This window comes from Fundulus heteroclitus, unplaced genomic scaffold, assembly GCF_011125445.2.
Source record: "Fundulus heteroclitus isolate FHET01 unplaced genomic scaffold, MU-UCD_Fhet_4.1 scaffold_76, whole genome shotgun sequence".
In the NCBI taxonomy this organism is placed as follows: Eukaryota; Metazoa; Chordata; class Actinopteri; order Cyprinodontiformes; family Fundulidae; genus Fundulus; species Fundulus heteroclitus.
The window spans coordinates 1,298,709-1,311,317 of record NW_023397208.1 but is presented as its reverse complement, the minus strand read 5'-3'; the positions used below and the strand labels follow the sequence as shown (position 1 = coordinate 1,311,317).

At 37.9% G+C, this 12,609-nt stretch overlaps 1 protein-coding gene across 3 annotated transcripts in view; it reads right to left on the bottom strand.

Moving 5' to 3' along the window:
* The window catches only part of mdga2a (MAM domain containing glycosylphosphatidylinositol anchor 2a), a 249,857-nt gene that overhangs the window by 62,344 nt on the left and 174,904 nt on the right, over positions 1–12,609 (bottom strand). For 2 of the 3 annotated variants that reach the window (XM_036134196.1, XM_036134197.1), the window contains exon 9: positions 8,450–8,770. In XM_036134196.1, the coding sequence (XP_035990089.1) occupies positions 8,450–8,770 (321 nt within the window). The remainder of the gene's footprint in view (positions 1–8,449; positions 8,771–12,609) is intronic. The other variant, XM_036134198.1, reaches the window with a different exon arrangement.

The window sequence follows — 12,609 nt, the reverse complement described above, 5'->3', positions numbered from 1 at the left end:
AGAAGGACGGTACAAACAAACACAGCCTGGTAACACAGAATGAATCAATCATATCAAATAATAAATTTTTCTGTTACAATAAGGAGATCCATGAATATTGTAATACTTGTGATATAGTATATATAGTAATAGTAATATATAGTTTATAGTAATTCTATATGCTAAGATAATGTCATTTACTGACTCTGCTGGTGTATATTATCTTTATTTCCAGCGGTAAACAAAGTAATTCTACAGGCAGCAAAGATTGTTGGGAAAGTAAGGCGTCCTTCTTTTAACTTAGTGTTGAATAAGGGCCGCCAAGTACAACAGAACACCAAGTACACCTGTTAGGTCAATTGGTTACTCTAAACTGCCCTTAGGCGAGAATGGTTGTTTGTCCTGTATGTCTCTGTGTTGCCCTGTGATAGACTGGCGACCTGTCCAGGATCAACCTCGCCTCTCGCCCAAGGAGCCCCCGGTAAAGACAATGGATGGATGAATGGATGCTACAATTGCCCAGTCAATCACCTGAACAGTTATACTCTAAAGGTTCACCAGAGGTGCCAAATAAATAAGGAGGCACTGGAAACTTGCAATGAAAACACTTAAACAATAGAAGGCATTTTAGAAATCAATGTTGATTTGTCCCTTTTTACAGTGTATGTAAGAACAATTTCTAAAATATGTGTCTGGCATTCAGAAAAAAAACAACTGCATTACATTTTAAATACAGCCTGAGCAGCTTTACTGTATGTGGGTGGAAGAAAAAAAAAACAAAGACCTTGCTTATAGAAGGAAGCAACAATCTTCTTGCGGAAGATTAACCTTTGTAGTTGAACACAGTTCAAAATTGAATCCTGATAGAGGAAGAAAAGCATTCATTAAGAAGTCAGCAGACATATACGGAATATAAAATGATAACCCTAATTTGTGTGCTTTATAATGAGTCTCCTTGTTGAATAATGCGGTGAAATGCTGCTTTGCATCGGCGTGCCCTCCTTCCCTTCTGCTGCAGACAGTCGCTGCATTCAAACAATGAACCGGAGCACCATATGCATTATCACACAGTTTTTAAGTTGGAGGGGAAATTTATACCTTAAATCTAACATTTATGGGAATGTACATTTTATTTTTACCAGGACAGAGGTCTGGTGGTTAACCAATAGCGCAACTGACCAAGTTAGGAAAGCTTTGATTACCAGCTACAAAAACTAATTCCTAAACATTTTGGCAGTTTTTTTTTTGTCTAAAAAAAAAGAGAAAAATAATTACCATTTCATCCCCAAATGCTCAGTATGAGCCCTGCTGCAATGAAAACGATTAATTTGCTGACTTAGGTTGGCGGCAGGCTAATGTGTTGGAATAACAGCGGCCCTCAGGGGCAAGCGATGCAGCCCCTCTCGATGCAAAAAGGAAAATTAATTAAACACAATAATCTTGTATCGCTGCTCATTACTTTTGCCCAGACAGTAGCTCTGTGTCCCGGTGTGTCTGCTTGATGTATATCAGGAGCCGAGGCAGTTGCTCAAGGGGACAGTTGCTCAGTTGAATCGGGCAGGTGCCATGAAGGATGTGGAGGGGAACAGAAAGGGACATCTGGCTAAAAGATTTCTGTGCATCTGGGCTGAAGTAGGAGTTGATCGCGCCCTGACAGACATCACTATCTGGGACAGATGACTTCTCCATACCTCTTCCCTCTCTCTCTATCTGTGTCTCCACTTCCCCTTTCAAGCCTGTGGACCATGCCAAGTCAGTTTGACTAAGAACATTAGGGTGTCACAGCTTGGGATTTGGCTTTTGCAATTCTATTAGAGCGATGCCTCTAAAGGCAGACGCCTTCCATTCCCCCTAACTCTCCTCCTGGTGTAGCCTCCGCCAGCCAACAGATGCAGGTTTTTACATATCAAAGATGTTGACTTGCCAGAGTCGTTCCTTCACGCCTCTAATGCTCTTTGCTTCAGAGGACCGTACCTCGGTGCCTTGATCAAGTTACTAAACGTGGCTTTGCACATGGCTCACCACCAAAGGCGGGCGTCTCATGCTGGGACCTGGAAATGCAGCTGAGAAAAGCGTCTCAGAGGGATTGGCTTGTGCTTAGACACCATAAGACAGTCCAAGAAAGAGGAGGGAGGAGGGAGGGTGGTATCGACACAGCAAAAAACACAAGAAGGGCCAGCTACTGTGCTAATAAAACAAATTCTTGATCTGAGCAAAATGAACAAAGGCGTATGTATTTGGTATATTTAGACAACGACACGTGTGGACGTACACACAGTGGACAAAAGAATGTCGAAGCACTATAAAAGCTCAAGTGCTTACTAAATTTGAGCTTTGATGCCAGCTAATAGTCAGAAACAAGAGTGTCACTCTGTAACATGGCACAATGATTGATTTATTACAAGAAAAGCCAAAATAAGTGTCTTTATTATTTGTTCTGCTTTGAAGATGGAGAGCAGATGAAAGTGTTGCATGGCATCAAAAGCTACAGCACAAGAAAGGTGCTTTATTAGAATAATACCAGATAATAAGAAATAATTGCATGCTCAGGACGAGATGGGTTTAAAAGAAGACAGAATTATCTTTTTAAGTGTGTTCTTTAAAATGTGTGTTTGTCAAACAATGATGCAACTTCATGCCAATGTAAGTCGCAACAACAAAAGAAATAGATTAAATGTGTGAATATTGTTTTTTGTTTTTTTCAGCAGAAGCTTTTGGAGTCTTTCCGTTCTTGCTTTTTGAAGCATGCCTTCTCAGTTCCAGCGTCGGTAACAAAAGCTGTTTCCAGTATGTGCCTCAAATCCGAAGCTAAAAGTACAGAAAAGGAAAAGCAGCAAGTATGATCTGGTTTATCCTCACTGGACCCTAAAGAGAAGGTGCATGAAAGCACTATTGATGTTAACATCCCCTCTGAGACAGAGTCATTATAAGTTACGAGACCACAGCAAAAATTGCTTGCTTCTTAAAAAAAGTCTTAAAAGTTTTGTTCTTAACTTTCACTGTATTATTTTTCATTTCACGAGTGAAGAGAAAATGTAACAACCATAACACCCACTGCTTTGAACTTTCACATTAGTCCACATTAGGGATGGACGATACGGACTTAAAAGGGCCTAGTCACGCATTGTGACTTCATGACTTTTTAAGCCTGTATCTCTCTGGTTGTATACAAAGGTTTTCCAAATAAATTATGGCACCTTTTTGGCTTATCAAATTTTATTTCTCTGTTTTACACTTTGTTGTTTGTTTTTGTTTGTAAACAAAGTACTTTAGTGGATATTTACCATAGTTCTGAATGAAGGCTTAAGATTAACACATAAATTTATTGCGGCCATGAGTGTATCATCGAAGGACATTTGAGGGATTAGTTCATGCTACAACACAGTAATTCATATTGTTCATAAAAGGCAGTGCAGGACGGTTTACTGGCTCTGGCATTGTGGTTGTTGTGCCATCTGGCACAATGATGTTTATGTCTGCCGATTATGCAAAATTGTTGTGCGTTTTATTTGAAAATTAATATATGGTTTTGAATGTTTTCTTTTTGTTGTCAAAATACATGACTAGGCCCCTTTAAAATTTAATCACGACAGTGGTATTTATTGTAATAATGTAAAAAGGTCTTGCAACTTCTTTGCAGTCCCACAAACAGTGCAAACATAAATACTGCTTTTAGGAAATGCCTATTTTGAAGTTTGCTTCTTCAGGACCGCTGATGCATAAGGACGTTGGATTTTATCACTACCCTCAGCATAGCAACTGCTTTTTAAAGTATAATTAAATATTTTAATATTTCTGGATGCTCTCAGGGAACCAATAGTAGAGAGAAAAGACCCAACGTCCCAACGATACAGAGAGTTTTGTTTTAGCTTTTCACACATCATTCATTGGAATTTATTGTTGCCACAATAAATCACAATTCTTATTATGGTAAGAAGAAATTTTCCAATATAGGGAGGGCACAGCCGGCACACTGGTTAAATTTTATATCCCAAAATATCAGCATCTAACTAGTGTTTTTTTATTAACCACGCTGTAAGGGAGAAATGGTCTGTTGGAATCTCTAATATTGCATTTTTTATTAAATGGGTTGTCATTTGTATTGCAGCAGTTCTGTAACTATTAGATAAAAAAAATCTTAAAATGCAGCCATTCATCCATCTATTATCTTTTTCAAGGTGGGGTTACTGTTGCCTACATTCAGCATCCAGAAGGCGAGAGGGTACATCGTAGACCAGTCTGGTTTGGAAACACTTCAACAAAACTCTATTAAATCAACTGATAAAGGAACCCAGAGCAGTTAGATGTGTGATGGATGAAATTAGATTTTACCGAGTACAGTGTAAGGAAGTGAATATCCACTTGACTATTTGATAAGTAATATGGGCTTTATGGATGCACAGCACCACAACATAGCATTTTCCCTGTTACAGATTTCTTCTGTTTTGCATTTTTTATATATGCAAAACATATATATATATATATATATATATATATATATATATATATATATATATATATATATATATATATATATATATATATATATATATATATTTTATACTTTGACTTAATGAAGCTCTCAGGGAACCAATACAGTGTATACAGTGTATACAGAAATGCAACGATTAGTTAATCGTTGCATTTCTGTATACACTTCTGTTTGCTCAGTTAAGCTAGCGGGGATGAAAAGTGCTCCACTTATCATTTACCAGCAAGGCAAGCTGTGCTGTCCAAAATAGAGGCCTTGTACACAAACCAGAAAGCAATGAAGAAAAGCTTGTAAGAGAAAACGGTATATGTCTCTCTCTCTCATGCAATCATTGGACTTCTGCTAGCAACAATAATGTGTCACAGCTCACTTTATTGATGCCAGCAGGTATCTGCACTTCTTTGCGTCACTTATGTCTAAGTCTACCGAGCACCAGTCTGCAGAGGCATGTGCGCAACACATACGGGCTGTTGCACAAGAATGGACAATAGAGAAAAAATTAACAATGCTAGGGACAGAGTGCTCAAAACATGAGAGGAGCTGCAAGACTCCAAAACATCTGCTTTGCATTGCACAGCCTATATACTGTGTTACTAGGTGACAGAGGATGAGGCTCTTTTTAATCAGATGTCGAAAAATGCATTTTGTCACATCAAGCGGGGCCATCCAATGTGTTTATTTCACAGCTTTTTAAAACAGTATAAAAGGATAAAAAAAACAATAAAAGCCACTTTTGTTGAATTGATGATGATGACCTAAATGCTAAGTTGAAACCGGATTGATTGCAAATACATCACAGCTTTATATATATATATATATATATATATATATATATATATATATATATATATATATATATATATCCACAGAGGAGTTTCTGATGAGCTCCAAATTGTGAGGATGAAAGTTTCTTTGCCATCTCCCTCATCTTTAGCTCCCTTCGCAATTTCTCTCTTAGATTCAAGTACAAACTCTGTCCGAGCCACTCCGAATTGCTGACATTACTTCCAATCAGAAGAAAAATGTTGGTCAAATTAATATATTACTTTAAACCTAAATCTGCAGGGGCTATGAATAAATTTGGACTTAACTGTAAGACAGTCCAAAGTGAAGTCTGCACTGTGATGTTGGACCAATCTGCATTTGAAGTTGCTCGTCATTAAAACTAAAACTGCAAAAAGCTGACAAAAAAATTAAGCTTTATTTTATCATGAGAAACCCTGTAAAAAATTATAAAGTTTTCTAAACATGAGGATGAAATCTGAGATAACTAGTGAGGGTACATGTAAATTAAAATGTTTTAAAAGCTACAATGCAACTAAAATACAATGTGTTGATCCAGAGTGATGAATCAGTTCTACCTGCAGCGCAAACCTTTGAAAGTGAATAGCTACCAGTCTTGACAAGAAAAGATATAGGTCAGAGTTAATTTTCTGATTACAAAACTACAAATTGAGATATGTCATATTTTGACAGCAAGAATTTAAAAAGGGCTAGAAAAATTCCTCAGTGAGCTGTGTGGCCAAAAAGCTTCTGCACACACTACTCTTTTTTGAGATTTTTCCTGGCTTTATTTGAGCTGAAAAGAGGTTATTCAGAGAAATTACTATATTCCTGCTACTCCGAACAGAGGCAGGGTCAATGTGACCTACTGCTGCATATATGCCTCTCAACTGGTTACTGATTAAAGGAATAAGGCAGGTAATACATTATATGTATTTATGTTTTTTAAAGAAAAGACCTATGATACTGAGTTATTAACACACACCTGATTTCCCTGTTTATTTTTTTATGTTTTGGCATTTGTGAAAAAACAATAGCCTTTAAACTATCATATAGCACAGTGAATTCAAACATACAAAAGAAAACCTTTTTCAAAGACCATTGTCTTTGAAAAAGACAATGGTCTTTTCATGAAATCTTCATGAAAATGACCGTCTTTTCATCAAACTTCATGAAATCTTTCACTACTACAAGGAGGGCAAGAGCTAAGCTGAAATGTGAATGTAACAGCAAAGTGTATTTTAAAACTCTGGAAACAACGAACGGGGAATTATCAAACAGAAAAAGCGGATGCTCTTGGTCCACTTCAATGAAAATAGTTGTAGCGGCAGTGTCAAGTTCATCTTGATACAAAACACACAGGGAAAATGTTTGCACAAATATTCTTCACTGTTTACACTTGAAATATTGTTGGACACTTTTTACAGTGTTTTGCTTGAGTTAAGTGATAAGGACACAAAACAAAGGAACTAAAAAAAATTGTAGGCATGGGGATTGGTATCAATGTATACCAAGTTCCCGCTCTCAAAAAAGTCATTTTTGCCACAAAAAATCAGCCCAAGGACATTTTGGCTCAACTGCCTCATCAATTGGCTCATCAGTTCAAGTCAATGCAAGTTGTTCAAATTTAAACCGATGATTTTAGCTTATTCCATCCATCATTGGCACTTTGCAAATGTAGATAGAAGAGCTTTACTGACCGCCTGATATTTAAAAGTATCGACCTTTAAGAAACTTCATCAAGTTTGCAGTGCTGCTCCACTTTGTAGCCACCATCGTGGCGCACAGCGCGGCTTATTGATATCCTTTGACTTTATTCTGAAAAAATACCTCTTAACAAAACCTTAGCCTTTTTGAACAAAGAGCATTGTAAAGTCTCTTTTCCGGGAGAGGTTGCCAAGCTAGACAAGTTTAAAACTGCCATCCCCAACTCAATTAATATGATTGTCACATATCAATGTTCAGGTAAAGTACAGCAAGACTGTTTTTTCTGCAGTGCTGCTGTGGTAACTTGGCAAATAGTAAACAAGTCATTTTAGATTTGTTTTGATGCAAATGAGTATTTTCAAATCAAATAGAAAATTGTATTGATCGTATTGAAGTAATCATTAATTTTGCCAGCCCTAGTCGGAAGCATTGCTGCTTTTCCAGTTTAAATTAAATGAAAATAGTTTTTTTTCCAACAAAGCTGCAATTTCAAGAAAATCATATTTTGCCAAGTTTATCACACAGTAGAAATCTCATGCTCTCCCATGCCTAGTTACAAATTGCAACAGATCTTTAACTTAAATAAGAATTAGCATAATGTTAGTCTGGCTTGTTTTAGATGAAGAAAATAAATGTGCAAGGCAAACCAGAGGAAAGTATGGATTAACTTCTGTAAGTAGGCCATGAGGAAAACAAAACAAGCCTGGAGACTCAGGCTTTCCAGTTGCTATAATCACTTGCCAGAGAAGGGTAAGAACCCTACATGGATCACTTTCATTTCCTTCCTGGCCATCTTCTGCTCCTTCTTCCCCGCAGAAAACCTCCCTATTGCTGTGAGAGATTGACACCGCTTTGAATCCCTGCTGCTCTTTCAAAACGTTCCTTTCAAATGTCCACAAATGAAGACAAAATGAATACCAGTGGGAATAAATTAGCTGCCTGGTAATTAGCCCTTAAGCTATTCTTGAATGTCACCAATCAAAGGAGGGGGAAGGAGTTTCTCAATGAGCAGCAGAGGTCGGTGGTCTGGGGGAGGCCTGGAGATGGAGCATGCACTTCTTGGATCTTCTTGGACATGATCATAGACATTAACAACTAAAGACTTCTGACGAGTGCGAACATTGTTATTTGGGGGCCCTGTTAATATTAGTTCTGCTCTCTTCAGCAGCTAAAGTCCTCCCCTTAGAGAGCTTCCTGACAAAGACGTGTACGAGGTTAACTGGTGGGTATATTGGGAGTCATTTCACAGCCTTCAAAAGGATATTGGATAGGTGCAAACGTACAAATGTTCAAATTTGGTCACTGTGGACTGGAACCTATGAAGTCTAATTACACAGTACACAAAGAATATACATCACAGTAATATATGTTGGGCCTTATACCTTATACCGAAGCAGGCTCTTTCATGCAGCTACAAGTTGTGGGTCACAAAACATTTACACCTGACTTTAGATACATGCATTACACAGCCAGAGGCTGTTTACTTACATTGCACAATCAGCTCCACCACAGCCTCCCGGGGCTTCACGTTGAAACCGTTATACTGACTGGTCTGGCAGCGGTACGACCCCGTCATCTCTCTGGAAACGTTAACAATCCGCAGGACGCCGTCGTAGCTCTCCATCTGCATGCTGCCGTCCGGCATGGGCGCCTCCTTGTCCGCTCGCGACCACAGGATGATGGGCTTGGGCTTCCCTGAAACAAGGCACTCCAGCTCCACTGTGTCACCCTCACGGGCCACCAGGGGAGACTTTCCCCGGGGGACTGTCAGGCTGGGAGGAACTAAGAAAGAGAAAAACAAAGGATGGACTGATATGGGGCTCTAGAAAGTCAGCAGACGGGGTAAAAGGCAATGGTTGACTTGGAGGGGAAAGGCAGCGAAAAGATATGGGAGGGGGGAGCGAGTGAGCGAAAGAGTTGCGATGGAGCAGTCTCAGCAAGATCCACAGCATGTATGGATGAACCATGAGATATTAGCAAATGCCATGGCAGACAGGAAGTAGCAGATGGTCATAGCATGAAGGAGATGTAACACCACCATAAACAGCAGCAGTGAGTTGAATGTTATCAGGCAATGGCCAACAATGAGCAATGCAATGAAGAGCTGACAAGCAACAACCCCAGCCCCAACGAAACAAGTTCAGGTGCGGAAGTGGGAAATAAAATTGCTCCAAACAACAAACAAAGTCCCAAGTGAACATTCCTGCTTACACCGGCATTATATACGAACCATGAGGATTAGACAAATTAGTCCAGCAGGGAATTAGCCCAGCAAAGTCCAAAAGACAGTGTTCACAAACAAGGAATCAATGTAACCATTGTGCTGTACACGGCAGCTCATGTCCCTTGCTGATGTTCAAGGGAATTTAATAACGAGATGCAAAGTGAACACACAAACTTACAACAAAAAAAAGCTAATAAACTCTTGTGAAAAATATTTTGCTGCATGTCTCACCAGGACTCACTCAACTATATGCCTGAACTGCCACAGATCCCAGCAGTAGGTCAAATAATGGATGTGGCAACAGATTCCAGATGTAAAACAGCTACATTTTCCAAAGTCCACTTGCCATCAGAAAATGAAAAAAAAAAAACTTTAGTAAGTAAGAATGGCTTTGCAAACAAGTAATTTGCTGCCCGTTAGCTGTAATGTCTTATCTATGAACAAAGTTGAGTTGGTTCAACCATAGCAGCTTGGAGGAGAAAAATGTAATTTGCACTCCTGGTCTTGACCTAAAATCCCCTCCACATTTATCAAGAATCTCAGTGTGTAAAAACTGTTAAAACAATGGCTGGATGAAGACCTTAGCTTGCTACAATCGTACAAACAGATGGTCGGGGAGTTAATAAAAATCTGTAGGAAAACGAAGCAAACTTTTCAGTGTGAGATTACGCTACTTTATAAAAAATAGGTGTTAGGTGCTATGTTTACAGAAGTCACTGTCTATTAATGGAACTTCAATCCAAAGAAAAATATCTTACACAGCTGCTGTACATTGATTTCACTAAGCTTGAAGCCTTATGGGGATTCTAATGTTTGAAATGCATTATTTATGAATCTGTTCTTTCTGCCATTTGCAACTTTCTGATTGTCCCTGGAAAAAAAAAATCAAAGCTCAAATCCCCAAAGAATTTAAGGTAAAAAAGATGTTTCTGCCCAATAGTTACCCATATACTTGTAATATACCATCAGGAGCAGGAGCAGCACTGTCATTACAATCAACTGGAAAACTGTATTCTCACTCTTGTTGGCCTATTTTCACCATAATATTCATCTTGACATCAGACTTACATCGACAACTTATACTTCAAGGTGTTTTGGGCAATTTTCATCGTTTCAACATTCAGCCCAGCATCATTACGGTCTCTTGTCTGAACTTTTTACTTATTCTTCCACTTTTCACCTCATACAGCAAACACGCACAAAAAGAAGAATCTTTAAAAATTGATTTTAGAGTTTTACCGGCAAGTGCTCATAATTCTAACAAGAACAAGAAATAAACTAGGAAAAGTAGAACTGAAAGGAGAAAGTAGTTAAAGTTCTAAGTAATGGACATTTGTTGGTTTTTGTAAGTGTGTTTATGCGTCTGAGTTTAAAAAAAAAAAAAAAATGCAACTCCAGCAGGTTGAATCAGGCAGTCTGGTTTCTCATCAAGCTTGCTGGCCAAGTAAATTTGTTTAATTAGTAAACCTGGCAAACGGTACCGGCTCCTAGAGTGCTGTGTAACATGCATTTGTGTGTTTATGTGTTTTTTGTGTGAGTCCAAGCCATCAGCAGACTCCAAGACTGTAGCGCTGCTCCCCAAAACAGTTTACAGCCAGCTTTTCACGGGCCGATAATCTCCTCAGCAATGATGAAACCCTGTTGTGCTTCCCTGATGATTTTTGAATCACTGTCATTCTGTCCAAACAATGCTGCAGCTGGAAAAGAATCAAGCCAAGTTGGATTTTTTTCTTTTCTTTTTTTTTTAACTGTGATGAAATCACTTGCAATCGCCATCGCAAAAAAAACAACAAAAAAACAACCTTAAGATATACTTATAAACATATTGTGTGACCATTTTCGGTTTCATTGAGAAGCAAAAATCCTCCAGCCATTTCAGAGCTCTAATTGTATTTTTTTCAGAGAGTAGATCTTTATCACAGAATTATGATTATGTTTAAACACCCACTCATCAAATGAGGAAATCACATGTACATCAACGGCATAATTAGAATGTGGAAGCTTTTCCAAGAGGCTGTGAATTGTGGTAAGAAATGCTTAAACCTGATAACTGAATCTGTGCCAAAATTTCTGTTATCTGTTTTATGGCGACGATTTTCACATGATAATGCTGCAACAAAATGGGACAAACTGACATTGGTTGCTTTTTTATCCACTTAAAGGGGACATATCAGCCTTTTCTATTGTTCCTTTTAACATTGAAATCATTCAGTTGAGGTCTACATAAAGTGGAACTGCAAAACTTTGGTCTGCAACTCGTTTTGGCGCTGTCTCTTTAAATCTAAAGGAGGCACTTCCCAACCGCAGAGCATTCCATTTATTTTCATAGTATGCTGGGGGTGGTGGTGTAATGAACAACAAAACTTTTGACTTATCCCCTTTTTGCGTCAGCATCCTTCAGCTCAGACTACAAAATCACTCAGAGATTTAAAAATGGCGGGTTCACAAGAATGGTAAGCTGGAAGTCCATGACATAGTTTAGCAGCTCCGCAGCAAATACTGTGATGCAATTGTCCAAAAAACTTAACAGACAAACTGAACGGCTTGAGAATATCTATGCACCTCCAAGCTACATTCAAATTTGCTGCACTCCAGGTACACAACAAAATATATTTTGGGCTAAAAAAGTGTATTGATATGTCCCTTTTAAGGTAGTAAAATCAAAGCGTAACCGGCTACACTAGAGTTCAAAGGATTGGAAGAAAGATCAAATTTTTAGAAAATAATAGTGTTTTTGGCATTTTTGCAACAAATTAAACATGATTATTATTTAAAAGTCACTTAACAAAATATATTTCAATTAAACTTTCTGCTACTTGAGTTTTCTTCCTGTGACTTTACTTTCTTCAAGGAAAGCTCCTCTGGCACCATAATTGAGATAAGCCCAGTCTTACTGTCAGTATTTTAGAAAACTGCATTTATTTATTCCAGGGAATACACACAGAAACTGCTGTTTACAGATGCTAAATGGGGAAATTGCTGATATAAGATGCTAAGCGCATCTTAAAACATCAATTTTATTCTCATTTTTTATTACTTTAAAAAACATTAACATTTACAGCTATGTCAGCAAAAGAAACTGATCAGGCACAAAAAATCAGTTTGAATGTTTCTTACTAATGAGAAAATTAGATTGGCCAGTCAGCTAATAAATGATTTACAAAAAAAAAAACATTCTGATCTGTGCACCAAAAAAAATATGTGTAACATAAGTAATGTAAAGTTGAGGAGGAATGAAAATCTATTTAAATTATATTTTTATTATGGCTATTTCAGAGGAGGAATTGATCTCTATACTTAATTGAATATTGACTGAAGTATGACAAAATGGAGGATATATATTCATAGGATATGTAGTAGGATATGCATGAATGTATGATCTAAGACTGACATGTGCACATTAAAATATTCAAAACCTACAGAG